Raw genomic sequence first — 21,773 nt, 5'->3', positions numbered from 1 at the left:
CTTTGGGAGGTAGTAACATTTGGAAGCTTTGGGAGGTAGTAACATTTGGAAGCGTTGGAAGGTAGTAACATTTGGAAGCTTTGGGAGGTAGTAACATTTGGAAGCGTTGGAAGGTAGTAACATTTGCAAGCGTTGGGAGGTAGTAACATTTGCAAGCTTTGGGAGGTAGTAACATTTGGAAGCTTTGGGAGGTAGTAACATTTGGAAGCTTTGGGAGGTAGTAACATTTGGAAGCTTTGGGAGGTAGTAACATTTGGAAGCTTTGGGAGGTAGTAACATTTGGAAGCGTTGGAAGGTAGAAACATTTGGAAGCGTTGGGAGGTAGTAACATTTGGAAGCTTTGGGAGGTAGTAACATTTGGAAGCGTTGGAAGATAGTAACATTTCGAAGCTTTGGGAGGTAGTAACATTTGGAAGCGTTGGGAGGTAGTAACATTTGGAAGCGTTGGGAGGTAGTAACATTTGGAAGCTTTGGGAGGTAGTAACATTTGGAATCGTTGGGAGGTAGTAACATTTGGAAGCATTGGGAGGTAGTAACATTTCGAAGCTTTGGGCGGTAGTAACATTTGGAAGCGTTGGGAGGTAGTAACATTTGGAAGCGTTGGGAGGTAGTAACATTTGGAAGCTTTGGGAGGTAGTAACATTTGGAAGCGTTGGGAGGTAGTAACATTTTTCAGCGTTGGGAGGTAGTAACATTTTTCAGCGTTGGGAGGTAGTAACATTTTTCAGCGTTGGGAGGTAGTAATATTTTTCAGCGTTGGGAGGTAGTAATATTTTTCAGCGTTGGGAGGTAGTAACATTTGGAAGCTTTGGGAGGTAGTAACATTTGGAAGCTTTGGGAGGTAGTAACATTTGGAAGCTTTGGGAGGTAGTAACATTTGGAAGCTTTGGGAGGTAGTAACATTTGGAAGCTTTGGGAGGTAGTAACATTTGGAAGCTTTGGGAGGTAGTAACATTTGGAAGCGTTGGGAGGTAGTAACATTTGGAAGCGTTGGGAGGTAGTAACATTTGGAAGCTTTGGGAGGTAGTAACATTTGGAAGCTTTGGGAGGTAGTAACATTTGGAAGCGTTGGGAGGTAGTAACATTTGGAAGCTTTGGGAGGTAGTAACATTTGGAAGCGTTGGGAGGTAGTAACATTTGGAAGCTTTGGGACGTAGTAACATTTGGAAGCGTTGGGAGGTAGTAACATTTGGAAGCGTTGGGAGGTAGTAACATTTTTCAGCGTTAGGAGGTAGTAACATTTGGAATCGTTGGGCGGTAGTAACATTTGGAAGCTTTGGGAGGTAGTAACATTTGGAAGCTTTGGGAGGAAGAAACATTTGGAAGCGTTGCGAGGTAGTAACATTTGGAAGCATTGGGAGGTAGTAACATTTGGAAGCTTTGGGAGGTAGTAACATTTGGAAGCGTTGGGAGGTAGTAACATTTGGAAGCTTTGGGAGGTAGTAACATTTGGAAGCGTTGGGAGGTAGTAACATTTGGAAGCTTTGGGAGGTAGTAACATTTGGAAGCGTTGGGAGGTAGTAACATTTGGAAGCTTTGGGAGGTAGTAACATTTGGAAGCATTGGGAGGTAGTAACATTTGGAAGCTTTGAGAGGTAGTAACATTTGGAAGCATTGGGAGGTAGTAACATTTGGAAGCTTTGGGAGGTAGTAACATTTGGAAGCTTTGGGAGGTAGTAACATTTGGAAGCTTTGGGAGGAAGAAACATTTGGAAGCTTTGGGAGGTAGTAACATTTGGAAGCGTTGGAAGGTAGTAACATTTGGAAGCGTTGGGAGGTAGTAACATTTGGAAGCTTTGGGAGGTAGTAACATTTGGAAGCGTTGGAAGGTAGTAACATTTCGAAACTTTGGGAGGTAGTAACATTTGGAAGCGTTGGGAGGTAGTAACATTTGGAAGCGTTGGGAGGTAGTAACATTTGGAAGCGTTGGGAGGTAGTAACATTTGGAAGCTTTGGGAGGTAGTAACATTTGGAATCGTTGGGAGGTAGTAACATTTGGAAGCATTGGAAGGTTGTAACATTTGGAAGCATTGGAAGGTTGTAACATTTCGAAGCTTTGGGCGGTAGTAACATTTGGAAGCGTTGGGAGGAAGTAACATTTGGAAGCGTTGGGAGGTAATAACATTTGGAAGCTTTGGGAGGTAGTAACATTTGGAAGCGATGGGAGGTAGTAACATTTGGAAGCTTTGGGAGGTAGTAACATTTGGAAGCTTTGGGAGGTAGTAACATTTGGAAGCGTTAGGAGGTAGTAACATTTGGAATCGTTGGGCGGTAGTAACATTTGGAAGCTTTGGGAGGTAGTAACATTTGGAAGCTTTGGGAGGAAGAAACATTTGGAAGCTTTGGGAGGTAGTAACATTTGGAAGCGTTGGAAGGTAGTAACATTCTGAAGCGTTGGGAGGTAGTAACATTTGGAAGCTTTGGGAGGTAGTAACATTTGGAAGCTTTGGGAGGTAGTAACATTTGGAAGCTTTGGGAGGTAGTAACATTTGGAAGCTTTGGGAGGAAGAAACATTTGGAAGCTTTGGGAGGTAGTAACATTTGGAAGCGTTGGAAGGTAGTAACATTTGGAAGCGTTGGGAGGTAGTAACATTTGGAAGCTTTGGGAGGTAGTAACATTTGGAAGCGTAGGAAGGTAGTAACATTTCGAAGCTTTGGGAGGTAGTAACATTTGGAAGCGTTGGGAGGTAGTAACATTTGGAAGCGTTGGGAGGAAGTAACATTTGGAAGCGTTGGGAGGTAATAACATTTGGAAGCTTTGGGAGGTAGTAACATTTGGAAGCGATGGGAGGTAGTAACATTTGGAAGCTTTGGGAGGTAGTAACATTTGGAAGCTTTGGGAGGTAGTAACATTTGGAAGCGTTAGGAGGTAGTAACATTTGGAATCGTTGGGCGGTAGTAACATTTGGAAGCTTTGGGAGGTAGTAACATTTGGAAGCTTTGGGAGGAAGAAACATTTGGAAGCTTTGGGAGGTAGTAACATTTGGAAGCGTTGGAAGGTAGTAACATTCTGAAGCGTTGGGAGGTAGTAACATTTGGAAGCATTGGGAGGTAGTAACATTTGGAAGCTTTGGGAGGTAGTAACATTTGGAAGCGTTGGGAGGTAGTAACATTTGGAAGCTTTGGGAGGTAGTAACATTTGGAAGCTTTGGGAGGTAGTAACATTTGGAAGCGTTGGAAGGTAGTAACATTTGGAAGCGTTGGGAGGTAGTAACATTTGGAAGCTTTGGGAGGTAGTAACATTTGGAAGCGTTGGAAGGTAGTAACATTTCGAAGCTTTGGGAGGTAGTAACATTTGGAAGCGTTGGGAGGTAGTAACATTTGGAAGCGTTGGGAGGTAGTAACATTTGGAAGCTTTGGGAGGTAGTAACATTTGGAATCGTTGGGAGGTAGTAACATTTGGAAGCATTGGAAGGTTGTAACATTTCGAAGCTTTGGGCGGTAGTAACATTTGGAAGCGTTGGGAGGAAGTAACATTTGGAAGCGTTGGGAGGTAATAACATTTGGAAGCTTTGGGAGGTAGTAACATTTGGAAGCGATGGGGGGTAGTAACATTTGGAAGCTTTGGGAGGTAGTAACATTTGGAAGCTTTGGGAGGTAGTAACATTTGGAAGCGTTGGAGGTAGTAACATTTTTCAGCGTTGGGAGGTAGTAACATTTGGAAGCTTTGGGAGGTAGTAACATTTGGAAGCTTTGGGAGGTAGTAACATTTGGAAGCTTTGGGAGGTAGTAACATTTGGAAGCGTTGGAAGGTAGTAACATTTGGAAGCGTTGGGAGGTAGTAACATTTGGAAGCGTAGGAAGGTAGTAACATTTCGAAGCTTTGGGAGGTAGTAACATTTGGAAGCGTTGGGAGGTAGTAACATTTCGAAGCGTTTGGGAGGTAGTAACATTTGGAAGCTTTGGGAGGTAGTAACATTTGGAAGCGTTGGGAGGAAGTAACATTTGGAAGCGTTGGGAGGTAATAACATTTGGAAGCTTTGGGAGGTAGTAACATTTGGAAGGGATGGGAGGTAGTAACATTTGGAAGCTTTGGGAGGTAGTAACATTTGGAAGCTTTGGGAGGTAGTAACATTTGGAAGCGTTGGAAGGTAGTAACATTTGGAAGCTTTGGGAGGTAGTAACATTTGGAAGCGTTGGAAGGTAGTAACATTTGGAAGCGTTGGAAGGTAGTAACATTTGCAAGCGTTGGGAGGTAGTAACATTTGGAAGCTTTGGGAGGTAGTAACATTTGGAAGCTTTGGGAGGTAGTAACATTTGGAAGCTTTGGGAGGTAGTAACATTTGGAAGCTTTGGGAGGTAGTAACATTTGGAAGCGTTGGAAGGTAGTAACATTCTGAAGCGTTGGGAGGTAGTAACATTTGGAAGCTTTGGGAGGTAGTAACATTTGGAAGCTTTGGGAGGTAGTAACATTTGGAAGCTTTGGGAGGTAGTAACATTTGGAAGCTTTGGGAGGAAGAAACATTTGGAAGCTTTGGGAGGTAGTAACATTTGGAAGCGTTGGAAGGTAGTAACATTTGGAAGCGTTGGGAGGTAGTAACATTTGGAAGCTTTGGGAGGTAGTAACATTTGGAAGCGTAGGAAGGTAGTAACATTTCGAAGCTTTGGGAGGTAGTAACATTTGGAAGCGTTGGGAGGTAGTAACATTTGGAAGCGTTGGGAGGTAGTAACATTTGGAAGCTTTGGGAGGTAGTAACATTTGGAATCGTTGGGAGGTAGTAACATTTGGAAGCATTGGAAGGTTGTAACATTTCGAAGCTTTGGGCGGTAGTAACATTTGGAAGCGTTGGGAGGAAGTAACATTTGGAAGCGTTGGGAGGTAATAACATTTGGAAGCTTTGGGAGGTAGTAACATTTGGAAGCGTTGGGAGGTAGTAACATTTGGAAGGGATGGGAGGTAGTAACATTTGGAAGCTTTGGGAGGTAGTAACATTTGGAAGCTTTGGGAGGTAGTAACATTTGGAAGCGTTGGAAGGTAGTAACATTTGGAAGCTTTGGGAGGTAGTAACATTTGGAAGCGTTGGAAGGTAGTAACATTTGCAAGCGTTGGGAGGTAGTAACATTTGCAAGCTTTGGGAGGTAGTAACATTTGGAAGCTTTGGGAGGTAGTAACATTTGGAAGCTTTGGGAGGTAGTAACATTTGGAAGCTTTGGGAGGTAGTAACATTTGGAAGCTTTGGGAGGTAGTAACATTTGGAAGCGTTGGAAGGTAGAAACATTTGGAAGCGTTGGGAGGTAGTAACATTTGGAAGCTTTGGGAGGTAGTAACATTTGGAAGCGTTGGAAGATAGTAACATTTCGAAGCTTTGGGAGGTAGTAACATTTGGAAGCGTTGGGAGGTAGTAACATTTGGAAGCGTTGGGAGGTAGTAACATTTGGAAGCTTTGGGAGGTAGTAACATTTGGAATCGTTGGGAGGTAGTAACATTTGGAAGCATTGGGAGGTAGTAACATTTCGAAGCTTTGGGCGGTAGTAACATTTGGAAGCGTTGGGAGGTAGTAACATTTGGAAGCGTTGGGAGGTAGTAACATTTGGAAGCTTTGGGAGGTAGTAACATTTGGAAGCGTTGGGAGGTAGTAACATTTGGAAGCGTTGGGAGGTAGTAACATTTTTCAGCGTTGGGAGGTAGTAACATTTTTCAGCGTTGGGAGGTAGTAATATTTTTCAGCGTTGGGAGGTAGTAATATTTTTCAGCGTTGGGAGGTAGTAACATTTGGAAGCTTTGGGAGGTAGTAACATTTGGAAGCTTTGGGAGGTAGTAACATTTGGAAGCTTTGGGAGGTAGTAACATTTGGAAGCTTTGGGAGGTAGTAACATTTGGAAGCTTTGGGAGGTAGTAACATTTGGAAGCTTTGGGAGGTAGTAACATTTGGAAGCGTTGGGAGGTAGTAACATTTGGAAGCGTTGGGAGGTAGTAACATTTGGAAGCTTTGGGAGGTAGTAACATTTGGAAGCTTTGGGAGGTAGTAACATTTGGAAGCGTTGGGAGGTAGTAACATTTGGAAGCTTTGGGAGGTAGTAACATTTGGAAGCGTTGGGAGGTAGTAACATTTGGAAGCTTTGGGACGTAGTAACATTTGGAAGCGTTGGGAGGTAGTAACATTTGGAAGCGTTGGGAGGTAGTAACATTTTTCAGCGTTAGGAGGTAGTAACATTTGGAATCGTTGGGCGGTAGTAACATTTGGAAGCTTTGGGAGGTAGTAACATTTGGAAGCTTTGGGAGGAAGAAACATTTGGAAGCGTTGCGAGGTAGTAACATTTGGAAGCATTGGGAGGTAGTAACATTTGGAAGCTTTGGGAGGTAGTAACATTTGGAAGCGTTGGGAGGTAGTAACATTTGGAAGCTTTGGGAGGTAGTAACATTTGGAAGCGTTGGGAGGTAGTAACATTTGGAAGCTTTGGGAGGTAGTAACATTTGGAAGCGTTGGGAGGTAGTAACATTTGGAAGCTTTGGGAGGTAGTAACATTTGGAAGCATTGGGAGGTAGTAACATTTGGAAGCTTTGAGAGGTAGTAACATTTGGAAGCATTGGGAGGTAGTAACATTTGGAAGCTTTGGGAGGTAGTAACATTTGGAAGCTTTGGGAGGTAGTAACATTTGGAAGCTTTGGGAGGAAGAAACATTTGGAAGCTTTGGGAGGTAGTAACATTTGGAAGCGTTGGAAGGTAGTAACATTTGGAAGCGTTGGGAGGTAGTAACATTTGGAAGCTTTGGGAGGTAGTAACATTTGGAAGCGTTGGAAGGTAGTAACATTTCGAAACTTTGGGAGGTAGTAACATTTGGAAGCGTTGGGAGGTAGTAACATTTGGAAGCTTTGGGAGGTAGTAACATTTGGAAGCGATGGGAGGTAGTAACATTTGGAAGCTTTGGGAGGTAGTAACATTTGGAAGCTTTGGGAGGTAGTAACATTTGGAAGCGTTAGGAGGTAGTAACATTTGGAATCGTTGGGCGGTAGTAACATTTGGAAGCTTTGGGAGGAAGAAACATTTGGAAGCTTTGGGAGGAAGAAACATTTGGAAGCTTTGGGAGGTAGTAACATTTGGAAGCGTTGGAAGGTAGTAACATTCTGAAGCGTTGGGAGGTAGTAACATTTGGAAGCTTTGGGAGGTAGTAACATTTGGAAGCTTTGGGAGGTAGTAACATTTGGAAGCTTTGGGAGGTAGTAACATTTGGAAGCTTTGGGAGGAAGAAACATTTGGAAGCTTTGGGAGGTAGTAACATTTGGAAGCGTTGGAAGGTAGTAACATTTGGAAGCGTTGGGAGGTAGTAACATTTGGAAGCTTTGGGAGGTAGTAACATTTGGAAGCGTAGGAAGGTAGTAACATTTCGAAGCTTTGGGAGGTAGTAACATTTGGAAGCGTTGGGAGGTAGTAACATTTGGAAGCGTTGGGAGGTAGTAACATTTGGAAGCTTTGGGAGGTAGTAACATTTGGAATCGTTGGGAGGTAGTAACATTTGGAAGCATTGGAAGGTTGTAACATTTCGAAGCTTTGGGCGGTAGTAACATTTGGAAGCGTTGGGAGGAAGTAACATTTGGAAGCGTTGGGAGGTAGTAACATTTGGAAGCGTTGGGAGGTAGTAACATTTGGAAGGGATGGGAGGTAGTAACATTTGGAAGCTTTGGGAGGTAGTAACATTTGGAAGCTTTGGGAGGTAGTAACATTTGGAAGCGTTGGAAGGTAGTAACATTTGGAAGCTTTGGGAGGTAGTAACATTTGGAAGCGTTGGAAGGTAGTAACATTTGCAAGCGTTGGGAGGTAGTAACATTTGGAAGCTTTGGGAGGTAGTAACATTTGGAAGCTTTGGGAGGTAGTAACATTTGGAAGCTTTGGGAGGTAGTAACATTTGGAAGCTTTGGGAGGTAGTAACATTTGGAAGCTTTGGGAGGTAGTAACATTTGGAAGCTTTGGGAGGTATGAACATTTGGAAGCGTTGGAAGGTAGAAACATTTGAAAGCGTTGGGAGGTAGTAACATTTGGAAGCTTTGGGAGGTAGTAACATTTGGAAGCGTTGGAAGATAGTAACATTTCGAAGCTTTGGGAGGTAGTAACATTTGGAAGCGTTGGGAGGTAGTAACATTTGGAAGCGTTGGGAGGTAGTAACATTTGGAAGCTTTGGAAGGTAGTAACATTTCGAAGCTTTGGGCGGTAGTAACATTTGGAAGCGTTGGGAGGTAGTAACATTTGGAAGCGTTGGGAGGTAGTAACATTTGGAAGCTTTGGGAGGTAGTAACATTTGGAAGCGTTGGGAGGTAGTAACATTTGGAAGCGTTGGGAGGTAGTAACATTTTTCAGCGTTGGGAGGTAGTAATATTTTTCAGCGTTGGGAGGTAGTAATATTTTTCAGCGTTGGGAGGTAGTAACATTTGGAAGCTTTGGGAGGTAGTAACATTTGGAAGCTTTGGGAGGTAGTAACATTTGGAAGCTTTGGGAGGTAGTAACATTTGGAAGCTTTGGGAGGTAGTAACATTTGGAAGCTTTGGGAGGTAGTAACATTTGGAAGCTTTGGGAGGTAGTAACATTTGGAAGCGTTGGGAGGTAGTAACATTTGGAAGCGTTGGGAGGTAGTAACATTTGGAAGCGTTGGGAGGTAGTAACATTTGGAAGCTTTGGGAGGTAGTAACATTTGGAAGCTTTGGGAGGTAGTAACATTTGGAAGCGTTGGGAGGTAGTAACATTTGGAAGCTTTGGGAGGTAGTAACATTTGGAAGCGTTGGGAGGTAGTAACATTTGGAAGCTTTGGGACGTAGTAACATTTGGAAGCGTTGGGAGGTAGTAACATTTGGAAGCGTTGGGAGGTAGTAACATTTTTCAGCGTTAGGAGGTAGTAACATTTGGAATCGTTGGGCGGTAGTAACATTTGGAAGCTTTGGGAGGTAGTAACATTTGGAAGCTTTGGGAGGTAGAAACATTTGGAAGCTTTGGGAGGTAGTAACATTTGGAAGCGTTGGAAGGTAGTAACATTTGGAAGCGTTGGGAGGTAGTAACATTTGGAAGCTTTGGGAGGTAGTAACATTTGGAAGCGTTGGAAGGTAGTAACATTTCGAAGCTTTGGGAGGTAGTAACATTTGGAAGCGTTGGGAGGTAGTAACATTTGGAAGCGTTGGGAGGTAGTAACATTTGGAAGCTTTGGGAGGTAGTAACATTTGGAATCGTTGGGAGGTAGTAACATTTGGAAGCATTGGAAGGTTGTAACATTTCGAAGCTTTGGGCGGTAGTAACATTTGGAAGCGTTGGGAGGAAGTAACATTTGGAAGCGTTGGGAGGTAATAACATTTGGAAGCTTTGGGAGGTAGTAACATTTGGAAGCGATGGGAGGTAGTAACATTTGGAAGCTTTGGGAGGTAGTAACATTTGGAAGCTTTGGGAGGTAGTAACATTTGGAAGCGTTGGGAGGTAGTAACATTTTTCAGCGTTGGAGGTAGTAACATTTTTCAGCGTTGGGAGGTAGTAACATTTGGAAGCTTTGGGAGGTAGTAACATTTGGAAGCTTTGGGAGGTAGTAACATTTGGAAGCTTTGGGAGGTAGTAACATTTGGAAGCTTTGGGAGGTAGTAACATTTGGAAGCGTTGGAAGGTAGTAACATTTGGAAGCGTTGCGAGGTAGTAACATTTGCAAGCGTTGGGAGGTAGTAACATTTGGAAGCGTTGGAAGGTAGAAACATTTGGAAGCTTTGGGAGGTAGTAACATTTGGAAGCGTTGGAAGGTAGTAACATTTGCAAGCGTTGGGAGGTAGTAACATTTGGAAGCTTTGGGAGGTAGTAACATTTGGAAGCTTTGGGAGGTAGTAACATTTGGAAGCTTTGGGAGGTAGTAACATTTGGAAGCTTTGGGAGGTAGTGTCACGATCGTGTGGCGGATTAACGGACCAAAATGCAGCTTTTGGAAAATAAGCCATCTTCTTTTATTATAACACGAAGATGAACACGACACAAAAACACTTTAACAAAACAACAAAACAACAAAACGACCGTGAAGCTACAAACGTTGTGCACAAACATACAGGCTACTAACGTTCTTACATAGACAATTACCCACAACCAATGAGAGCCTATGGCTACCCTAAATAAGGCTCCCAATCAGAGACAACCGAAATCAGCTGTCTCTAATTGGGAACTCATTCAGGTAACCATAGACTCTCCTAGATAACTAACCAACATAGACAACACTAGACATATACACTCAACACAAAACCATCTACTACACCCCATAACCCCTTTACCAAATAAACACCCAAAACCAACAAAACATAAACATTACCCATGTCACACCCTGACCTAACTAAAATAATAAAGAAAACAAAGAATAAAAAGGCCAGGGCGTGACATAACCCCCCCCTTGAGGCGCGAACTCCGGGCGCACCATACACAGTCTAGGGGAGGGTCTGGGTGGGCTCCCCTCCACGGTGGCGGCTCCGGCTCTGGTCGTAGTCCCCACGTCACCACAGTACCTAACCACCTCCTAGGCTTCCTCCAAACGACCCCCCTCCACATTAACCCCATTGCATTAAGGGGGAGTTCCGGACTAAGGGACAGCTCCGGACCAAGGACCAGTACCAGGGTAAGGGGCAGTACCAGGGTCAGGGGCAGTACCAGGGTCAGGGGCAGTACCAGGGTAAGGGGCAGCACCAGGGTAAGGGGCAGCACCAGGGTAAGGGGCAGCTCCAGGGTAAGGGGCAGCTCCGGACTGAGGAATGGCAGCTCCGGACTGAGGGACTGCAGCTCCGGACTGAGGGACTGCAGCTCCGGACTGAGGGACGGCCCATGGCTGGCTGACAGATCTGGCTGCTCATGGCTGGCTAACGGATCTGGCTGCTCATGGCTGGCTAACTGATCTGGCTGCTCATGGCTGGCTGACGGATCTGGCTGCTCATGGCTGGCTGACGGATCTGGCTGCTCATGGCTGGCTGACGGATCTGGCTGCTCATGGCTGGCTGACGGATCTGGCTGCTCATGGCTGGCTGACGGATCTGGCTGCTCATGGCTAGCTGACGGATCTGGCTGCTCATGGCTAGCTGACGGATCTGGCTGCTCATGGCTAGCTGACGGATCTGGCTGCTCATGGCTAGCTGACGGATCTGGCTGCTCATGGCTAGCTGACGGATCTGGCTGCTCATGGCTAGCTGACGGATCTGGCTGCTCATGGCTAGCTGACGGATCTGGCTGCTCATGGCTAGCTGACGGATCTGGCTGCTCATGGCTAGCTGACGGATCTGGCTGCTCATGGCTAGCCGACGGATCTGGCTGCTCATGGCTAGCCGACGGATCTGGCTGCTCATGGCTAGCTGACGGATCTGGCTGCTCATGGCTAGCTGACGGATCTGGCTGCTCATGGCTGGCTGACTGATCTGGCTGCTCCTGTCTGGTTGGCGGCTCTGGCAGATCCTGTCTGGTTGGCGGCTCTGGCAGATCCTGTCTGGTTGGCGGCTCTGGCAGATCCTGTCTGACGGACGGCTCTAGCGGCTCCTGTCTGGCTGGCGGCTCTAGCGGCTCCTGTCTGGCGGACGGCTCAGTGGGCTCATGGCAGACGGGCGGCTTTGCAGGCTCATGGCAGACGGGCGGCTTTGCAGGCTCATTGCAGACGGATGGCTCAGATGGCGCTGGGGAGACGGATGGCTCAGATGGCGCTGGGGAGACGGATGGCTCAGATGGCGCTGGGGAGACGAGCAGTTCAGTCAACGCTGTGCAGACGGCAGACTCCTGCCGGCTGAGGCGCACTGTAGGCCTGGTGCGTGGTGCCGGGACTGGTGGCACCGGGCTGGAGACACGCATCTCAGGGCTAGTGCGGGGAGCAGCAACAGGACGCACAGGACTCTGGGGACACACAGGAGGCTTGGTGCGTGGTTTAGACACTGGTGGTAAAGGGCTGGAGACACGCACCATATAGCTAGTGCGTGGAGGAGGCACTGGTGGTACTGGATTGGGGCGGGGAGGTGGCGCCGGAAATACCGGACCGTGCAGGCGTACTGGCTCCCTTGAACGCCGAGCCTGCCCAACCTTACCTGGTTCTATGCTCCCCGTCGCCTGACCAGTGCGGGGAGGTGGAATAACCCGCACCGGCCTATGTAGGCGAACCGGGGACACCATGCGTAAGGCTGGTGCCATGTACGCCGGCCCGAGGAGACGCACTGGTGACCAGATGCGTTGGGCCGGCTTCATGACATACGGCTCAACGCTCAGTCTAGCCCGGCCGATACGTGGAGCTGAAATGTACCGAACCGGGCTATGCACGCGTACAGGAGACACCGTGCGCTCTACTGCGTAACACGGTGTCTGCCCGTACTCCCGCTCTCCACGGTAAGTACAGGGAGTAGGCGCAGGTTTCCTACCTGACTTCGCCACACTCCCTTTAAGGCCCCCCCCAAGAAATTTTTGGGGTGTACTCACGGGTTTCCAGCCTTGTCTCCGTGCTGCCTCCTCATATCGCCTCCTCTCGGCTTTCGCTGCCTCCAGCTCTTCACGAGGGAGGCGATATTCTCCAGGTTGATCCCAAGGTCCATCTCTTTCCAATTCGTCCTCCCAACTCCAGAGATCCTGTGTAGGTAGGTCCTGTTGCCGCCTTCCATGCCGCTTGGTCCTATGGTGGGTAATTCTGTCACGATCGTGTGGCGGATTAACGGACCAAAATGCAGCTTTTGGAAAATAAGCCATCTTCTTTTATTATAACACGAAGATGAACACGACACAAAAACACTTTAACAAAACAACAAAACAACAAAACGACCGTGAAGCTACAAACGTTGTGCACAAACATACAGGCTACTAACGTTCTTACATAGACAATTACCCACAACCAATGAGAGCCTATGGCTACCCTAAATAAGGCTCCCAATCAGAGACAACCGAAATCAGCTGTCTCTAATTGGGAACTCATTCAGGTAACCATAGACTCTCCTAGATAACTAACCAACATAGACAACACTAGACATATACACTCAACACAAAACCATCTACTACACCCCATAACCCCTTTACCAAATAAACACCCAAAACCAACAAAACATAAACATTACCCATGTCACACCCTGACCTAACTAAAATAATAAAGAAAACAAAGAATAAAAAGGCCAGGGCGTGACAGGTAGTAACATTTGGAAGCTTTGGGAGGTAGTAACATTTGGAAGCGTTGGAAGGTAGTAACATTTGGAAGCGTTGGGAGGTAGTAACATTTGGAAGCTTTGGGAGGTAGTAACATTTGGAAGCGTTGGAAGGTAGTAACATTTCGAAGCTTTGGGAGGTAGTAACATTTGGAAGCGTTGGGAGGTAGTAACATTTGGAAGCGTTGGGAGGTAGTAACATTTGGAAGCTTTGGGAGGTAGTAACATTTGGAATCGTTGGGAGGTAGTAACATTTGGAAGCATTGGAAGGTAGTAACATTTCGAAGCTTTGGGCGGTAGTAACATTTGGAAGCGTTGGGAGGTAGTAACATTTGGAAGCGTTGGGAGGTAGTAACATTTGGAAGCTTTGGGAGGTAGTAACATTTGGAAGCGTTGGGAGGTAGTAACATTTGGAAGTGATGGGAGGTAGTAACATTTGGAAGCTTTGGGAGGTAGTAACATTTGGAAGAGTTGGGAGGTAGTAACATTTGGAAGCGTTGGGAGGTAGTAATATTTTTCAGCGTTGGGAGGTAGTAATATTTTTCAGCGTTGGGAGGTAGTAACAATTGGAAGCTTTGGGAGGTAGTAACATTTGGAAGCTTTGGGAGGTAGTAACATTTGGAAGCTTTGGGAGGTAGTAACATTTGGAAGCGTTGGAAGGTAGTAACATTTGGAAGCGTTGCGAGGTAGTAACATTTGCAAGCGTTGGGAGGTAGTAACATTTGGAAGCGTTGGAAGGTAGTAACATTTGGAAGCTTTGGGAGGTAGTAACATTTGGAAGCGTTGGAAGGTAGTAACATTTGCAAGCGTTGGAAGGTAGTAACATTTGGAAGCGTTGGGAGGTAGTACATTTGGAAGCGTTGGGAGGTAGTAACATTTGCAAGCGTTGGGAGGTAGTAACATTTGGAAGCGTTGGGAGGTAGTAACATTTGGAAGCTTTGGGAGGTAGTAACATTTGGAAGCGTTGGAAGGTAGTAACATTTGGAAGCTTTGGGAGGTAGTAACATTTGCAAGCGTTGGGAGGTAGTAACATTTGCAAGCGTTGGGAGGTAGTAACATTTGGAAGCGTTGGAAGGTAGTAACATTTGGAAGCTTTGGGAGGTAGTAACATTTGGAAGCTTTGGGAGGTAGTAACATTTGGAAGCGTTGGGAGGTAGTAACATTTGGAAGCGTTGGGAGGTAGTAACATTTGGAAGCGTTGGGAGGTAGTAACATTTGGAAGCGTTGGGAGGTAGTAACATTTGGAAGCTTTGGGAGGTAGTAACATTTGGAAGCGTTGGGAGGTAGTAACATTTGGAAGCTTTGGGAGGTAGTAACATTTAGAAGCGTTGGGAGGTAGTAACATTTGGAAGCGTTGGGAGGTAGTAACATTTTTCAGCGTTAGGAGGTAGTAACATTTGGAATCGTTGGGCGGTAGTAACATTTGGAAGCTTTGGGAGGTAGTAACATTTGGAAGCTTTGGGAGGAAGAAACATTTGGAAGCGTTGCGAGGTAGTAACATTTGGAAGCATTGGGAGGTAGTAACATTTGGAAGCTTTGGGAGGTAGTAACATTTGGAAGCGTTGGGAGGTAGTAACATTTGGAAGCTTTGGGAGGTAGTAACATTTGGAAGCGTTGGGAGGTAGTAACATTTGCAAGCGTTGGGAGGTAGTAACATTTGGAAGCGTTGGGAGGTAGTAACATTTGGAAGCGTTGGGAGGTAGTAACATTTGGAAGCTTTGGGAGGTAGTAACATTTGGAAGCGTTGGAAGGTAGTAACATTTGGAAGCTTTGGGAGGTAGTAACATTTGCAAGCGTTGGGAGGTAGTAACATTTGCAAGCGTTGGGAGGTAGTAACATTTGGAAGCGTTGGAAGGTAGTAACATTTGGAAGCGTTGGGAGGTAGTAACATTTGGAAGCTTTGGGAGGTAGTAACATTTGGAAGCTTTGGGAGGTAGTAACATTTGGAAGCGTTGGGAGGTAGTAACATTTGGAAGTGTTGGGAGGTAGTAACATTTTTCAGTGTTAGGAGGTAGTAACATTTGGAATCGTTGGGTGGTAGTAACATTTGGAAGCTTTGGGAGGTAGTAACATTTGGAAGCTTTGGGAGGAAGAAACATTTGGAAGCGTTGCGAGGTAGTAACATTTGGAAGCATTGGGAGGTAGTAACATTTGGAAGCTTTGGGAGGTAGTAACATTTGGAAGCTTTGGGAGGTAGTAACATTTGGAAGCTTTGGGAGGTAGTAACATTTGGAAGCGTTGGGAGGTAGTAACATTTGGAAGCTTTGGGAGGTAGTAACATTTGGAAGCGTTGGGAGGTAGTAACATTTGGAAGCTTTGGGAGGTAGTAACATTTGGAAGCATTGGGAGGTAGTAACATTTGGAAGCTTTGGGAGGTAGTAACATTTGGAAGCATTGGGAGGTAGTAACATTTGGAAGCTTTGGGAGGTAGTAACATTTGGAATCGTTGGGAGGTAGTAACATTTTTCAGAGTTGGGAGGTAGTAACATTTTTCAGAGTTGGGAGGTAGTAACATTTGGAAGTTTTGGGAGGTAGTAACATTTGGAAGCATTGGGAGGTAGTAACATTTGGAAGCTTTGGGAGGTAGTAACATTTGGAAGCATTGGGAGGTAGTAACATTTGGAAGCTTTGGGAGGTAGTAACATTTGGAATCGTTGGGAGGTAGTAACATTTTTCAGAGTTGGGAGGTAGTAACATTTTTCAGAGTTGGGAGGTAGTAACATTTGGAAGCGTTTGGAGGTAGTAACATTTGGAAGCGTTTCCACGGTTTGGACAGGTCAAAATTAACTTGATACCCTCGTCATTTTCATTACCAGATCCTTTCTATTCCTCTGACCCCGGTCAATCAATGTTGAGAGGGGACGTTTTTTGGCAATTTAAAGGGAAAGACTCAGAGATATACCATGAAAGCTGGAGCAGATTGTCGACTGTTAGCTTTGTAAATTAATAAATATATAGACCCAATTTTGTTTTCTATTCCGTAGATTTCATTTAGAAAAACCCAATGTTATCACACAGGAACCTGCAGCCACTAGCTAGCTTGTCAGTTGACGTTGGAAGTAAGCGTCGTTCTGCCCGCGGAGCAGTGACAGAGTTCTATTGAGCAGCGACCACTTTTTGACCATGGCCATAATGACATTCTATTCACTCTAATCATGCTAAAACCTCTGAGGAAATAGTCTGTCAATTTTTAACCATATATGGTAAAGACATGGGGGGATGGAATTCTCGATTCAATGAAACAAATGTTTTCTAGGTTAACACCTACATATTGTCAGACAGGAGGAGAGCCATTTGTTCATGTATTAAAGTTACTCAGAAAGAGACAGGGGTAGCCAACCTGTGCCGCGACTTCCGCTTTTTGACGTTAACAAGCTGACACTGGATTGGTTCAACAGTGCAGAAGGAACCTCCCCAAACTTTTTTTTCTCTCGTCAGGACCAGAAAGATGCCTGCTATGTTAGGTTAGGAAGGAAGAGACAGCGGCGGGAGAAAGGAAGGGAAGGCGGGACAGAGAGTTGAAACAGAAGGAGCGAGTGGAAGACAAATGTAGAAAGAGATATAAACAGAAAGTTAGAGCGCAAAACAGACATGGGAGGAAGGAACAAAACATTAATGGAGTGAGGGAATGAGAGAGAGAGATGAAGGGAATGAGGGAAAGATGAAGGGAATGAGAGAAAGATGAAGGGAATGAGAGAAAGATGAAGGGAATGAGAGAGAGATGAAGGGAATGAGAGAGAGAGATGAAGGGAATGAGGGAAAGATGAAGGGAATGAGAGAAAGATGAAGGGAATGAGAGAAAGATGAAGGGAATGAGAGAGAAATGAAGGGAATGAGAGAAAGATGAAGGGAATGAGAGAGAGAGAGATGAAGGGAATGAGAGAAAGATGAAGGGAATGAGAGAGATATGAAAGGAATGAGAGAAAGATGAAGGGAATGAGATAAAGGGGAAGGGAATGAGAGAGAGATGAAGGGATTGAGAGAGAGATGAAGGGAATGAGAGAAAGGTGAAGGGAATGAGAGAAAGGTGAAGGGAATGAGAGAGAAATTAAGGGAATGAGAGAAAGATGAAGGGAATGAGAGAAAGGTGAAGAGAATGAGAGAGAGATGAAGGGATTGAGAGAGAGATGAAGGGAATGAGAGAAAGGTGAAGGGAATGAGAGAAAGGTGAAGGGAATGAGAGAGAAATTAAGGGAATGAGAGAAAGATGAAGGGAATGAGAGAAAGGTGAAGGGAATGAGAGAGAAATGAAGGGAATGAGAGAAAGATGAAGGGAATGAGAGAAAGGTGAAGAGAATGAGAGAGAGATGAAGGGAATGAGAGAAAGATGAAGGGAATGAGAGAGATATGAAGGGAATGAGAGAGAGATGAAGGGAATGAGAGAAAGGTGAAGGGAATGAGAGAGAGAGATGAAGGGAATGAGAGAAAGATGAAGGGAATGAGAGAGAGATGAAGGGAATGAGAGAGAGATGAAGGGAATGAGAGAGAGATGAAGGGAATGAGAGAGAGATGAAGGGAATGAGAGAGATATAAAGGGAATGAGAGAGAGATGAAGGGAATGAGAGAGAGATGAAGGGAATGAGAGAGATGAAGGCAATGAGAGAGAGATGAATGGAATGAGAGAGAGATGAAGGGAATAAGAGAGAGATGAAGGGAATGAGAGAGAGATGAAGGGAATGAGAGAAAGATGAAGGGAATGAGAGAGAGATGAAGGGAATGAGAGAAAGATGAAGGGAATGAGAGAAAGGTGAAGAGAATGAGAGAGAGATGAAGGGAATGAGAGAAAGATGAAGGGAATGAGAGAGATATGAAGGGAATGAGAGAGAGATGAAGGGAATGAGAGAAAGGTGAAGAGAATGAGAGAGAGATGAAGGGAATGAGAGAAAGATGAAGGGAATGAGAGAGATATGAAGGGAATGAGAGAGAGATGAAGGGAATGAGAGAAAGGTGAAGGGAATGAGAGAGAGAGATGAAGGGAATGAGAGAAAGATGAAGGGAATGAGAGAGAGATGAAGGGAATGAGAGAGAGATGAAGGGAATGAGAGAGAGATGAAGGGAATGAGAGAGAGATGAAGGGAATGAGAGAGATATAAAGGGAATGAGAGAGAGATGAAGGCAATGAGAGAGAGATGAATGGAATGAGAGAGAGATGAAGGGAATAAGAGAGAGATGAAGGGAATGAGAGAGAGATGAAGGGAATGAGAGAAAGATGAAGGGAATGAGAGAGAGATGAAGGGAATGAGAGAGGGATGAAGGGAATGAGAGAGAGATGAATGGAATGAGAGAGAGATGAAGGGAATAAGAGAGAGATGAAGGGAATGAGAGAGAGATGAAGGGAATGAGAGAAAGATGAAGGGAATGAGAGAGAGATGAAGGGAATGCGAGAGAGATTAAGGGAATGAGAGAGAGATGAAGCTTGTTCTTTTTGTGAGAGTGAATATCATTCCAGTTAATGTGGTCTATTGTATACGTTATTCAAACTTAAAGAGCCTGATAAGGTTTCTATGTTAAAGGGATAGTTCAAACAAATTACAAAATTACACATTGGTTTTACCTACCCTGTAAGTAGTCTATGGACAAGGTATGACAACAATCCATGCTTTTGGTGTAGCTACCCAGGCACTGTTTCCAAATGCTCATATTTTAGTCATGGGACCGATATTAGCATACTTGGCGCATCAGCCAATGCGTGGCTACTAAATGTGAAAGTCTTGTGTAAAGAATATGTTTAGAAACATTATTTGAAGTTATTAAACCAACTTAATTTCTTGATTTACAGGGAATGGATTTATTTTTTGTAAGCTAATTGTAGAAAACATTGGTTGTATTTACAATAAATATTAGTTTGTATTTGTTATTTATTAGGTTTAACCAAAGGGAAAAGTCGGTTGAGTGTTGAGAGAAATAGGTTTCACCTTGAAATATAGGTTGGGTAATAATCAAATTAAAAAGTTGGCAATAAATCATTTGGTTTCAACAAATGTTGTATTTTCCAATTGGGATGGTTGGATTCAAAGTCATGTAGTCATTTCCATAACCGGTACCAGTTAAAGTATTTATTTTGGGGGTTGATCCAAAGACATAGTTTTTACTGTTTAATTGTTCACCAGCTCATGACCAAAAACACACACACACACACACACACACACACACACACACACACACACACACACACACACACACACACACACACACACACACACACACACACACACACACACACACACACACACACACACACACACACTGATCACTACGTCCCCATATGTCCCATGACTGTGTGTGATTGCATGCGTCATGTATGGGTCATTGTAGATCCAAATAAATAACTGTGAATATCCATGTGTTGGTGTATGTCCATAGACTTCTCACACTCTACAGTGAGTGTGTGTATGTGGGTGCGTGTAGGGGTCCTCACCTCATCTGATGAGCCATTCTCCACTCGGAAACGACCCGCTCTCTGTATGGCTCCATCTGCATCACTAGAGATCAGCTAGAGGGAGGAGCAAGAGAGGGAGAAAGAAAGAGGAGAGGGAGAGAGAGAGAGAAAGAGAAAGGAGGAGAGGGAGCGATAGAGAGAAAGAGAAGAAGGAGAGAGAGAAAGAAAGAGGAGAGGGAGAGAGAAAGAGGAGAGGGAGAGAGAGAGAAAGGGAGAAAGAGGAGAGGGAGGGAGAGGGAAAGAGAGAGAGAGAGAGAGAGAGAGAGAGAGGAGAGGAGAGGAGAGGAGAGGAGAGGAGAGGAGAGGAGAGGAGAGGAGAGGAGAGGAGAGGAGAGGAGAGAGAGAGAGAGAGAGAGAGAGAGAGAGAGAGAGAGAGAGAGAGAGAGAGAGAGAGAGAGAGAGATTGGCACAATTCATCTCATGTATAGAGAATTCAAACGCAAACTAGTCCCATTCCATTTACAGCAGCGTTACAGCAGCGCGAGAGAGAGAAACAGAGAGCGGAAGAAAGGAATAGATCAAAGTCATTAACATGAGACAATGAAACTAAGTGGAACAACTGACATCAACAGTCTGGATGACAGTAAAGAGGAACACATGACTGACATTATTAGCATGTGACCACAATAGTCTCTAGTGGTTGGCTAGATTACCACTACCAATTCATCTGAACACACCATTGCTGCTTCCCAACTGGCACACAATTCCCAATATACAGCCCCATAGGGTTCTGGTTAACAGCAGTAGGTTAAAGGGTGCCATTTGGGACGCAACACATGTTATAGGACAATATTCTTCCCTTTTAAACCCATAAAATGTTCCCTTTTTTAAAGCAGTAATCCTCTTCCCACCTTCCTACACATCCGTTCTATTCTTCTCTAGTTCCCTATCTCTCCTCCACCCCCTCTTCCACCCAAATCTCTCTCTCCTTTGTCATTTTATCTAATTCCCCCCCCCCCCCCCCTCTTTATCAAATTTTTTCTTCTCTCTCTCTCCCGCTCTCTCTCTCTCTCTCTGGACAAGAGAGACAGAAAACCAGACAAGGAGAGAGTGAAACTGCAAATCAGTCTAACAGTCCTTTCGTGATATCTTCAAGTGCTCTGATACATTGCGTTCCTGAAATGGGAGAGTGGTTCCATTTCTCCAGCCCCATCCCTCAGCTGTTTACCAAAACAAGTGGTGAACCGCTTGTTGTTTTCCGAATCCCAGATTGCCTCTTTAAGACACGCATAAACACTTTTAAACACAGAACAACTATTAATCATGGGTTTAAATGATGTTTTTTTCAGTGCCGGTTTCCAGGACACAGTTTAAGCCTAGTTCTGGAATAAGAAACATGGCTTATTTAAAAATATATATATATATATTTCACCTTTATTTAACCAGGTAGGCCAGTTGAGAACAAGTTCTCATTTACAACTGTGACCTGGACAAGATAAAGCAAAGCAGTGTGACAAAAACAATAACACAGAGTTACACATAAACAACGTACAGTCAATAACACAAAAGAAAATAAAAATAGAAAGATCTATGTACAGTGTAAATGTAGAAGAGTAGGGAGGTAAGGCCCTAGAGGTGAAAATAATTACAATTTAGCATTAATACTGGAGTGATAGATGTGCAGATAATGATGTGCAAGTAGAGATACTGGGGTGCAAAGAGCAAGAGGGTAAGTAATAATATGGGGATGAGGTAGTCGGGTGTGCTATTTACAGATAGGCTGTGTACAGGTACAGTTAATCTCTGTCTGGGAAGTTGAACCATAGGCCGGGATTCAACCCGATTGTGCTTTGTTTTTATTGAGCTGACATATGCAACGTTTACTGTATATGCGAACACATCGGATTGAATCCCAGCCTCAGTAAGTCATCCTCTGTGTTGTCCTCAGTCCTAATAAGGATGCTAGCTTTTGTTTACAATGGTCCTCCAGTGACAATACAGGACCTGCTAGGACCAGCTTCTTCCACTGTGTTGTGTGATTGTGTTTACTACTCTCCATAGCAAAAGAGGAGGAAGTAGCCAGATTCACCTGTCTCTCCATCAACCTGACATTTCTTCTCACTGTGGAGACATGACATCCTCTCTCCTTACCTTCCCCTCCTCCTCTCCTCTCACCCCCCTTGCCCCTCATACCGCACAAAGCCTGGTTGCCTGGCAACCCAACACAGAACCTCTCCTCTCTGCTCTCTCTCCATCTTCTCCCTCTACTCAGTTGCTTTTTCCCTCTTCCCTCTAACG

At 44.7% G+C, this 21,773-nt stretch overlaps 1 protein-coding gene across 4 annotated transcripts in view; it reads right to left on the bottom strand.

Moving 5' to 3' along the window:
- garnl3 (GTPase activating Rap/RanGAP domain like 3) overlaps nt 1–21,773 on the bottom strand; it is a 234,930-nt gene that overhangs the window by 121,507 nt on the left and 91,650 nt on the right. For all 4 annotated transcript variants that reach the window (XM_055873909.1, XM_055873911.1, XM_055873912.1 and 1 more), the window contains exon 3: nt 19,515–19,589. In XM_055873909.1, the coding sequence (XP_055729884.1) occupies nt 19,515–19,589 (75 nt within the window). The remainder of the gene's footprint in view (nt 1–19,514; nt 19,590–21,773) is intronic.

This window comes from Salvelinus fontinalis, chromosome 21, assembly GCF_029448725.1.
Source record: "Salvelinus fontinalis isolate EN_2023a chromosome 21, ASM2944872v1, whole genome shotgun sequence".
NCBI classification, from domain to species: Eukaryota; Metazoa; Chordata; class Actinopteri; order Salmoniformes; family Salmonidae; genus Salvelinus; species Salvelinus fontinalis.
The sequence above is the reverse complement of the archived record's forward strand: the minus strand, read 5'-3'. Positions and strand labels throughout refer to the sequence as shown.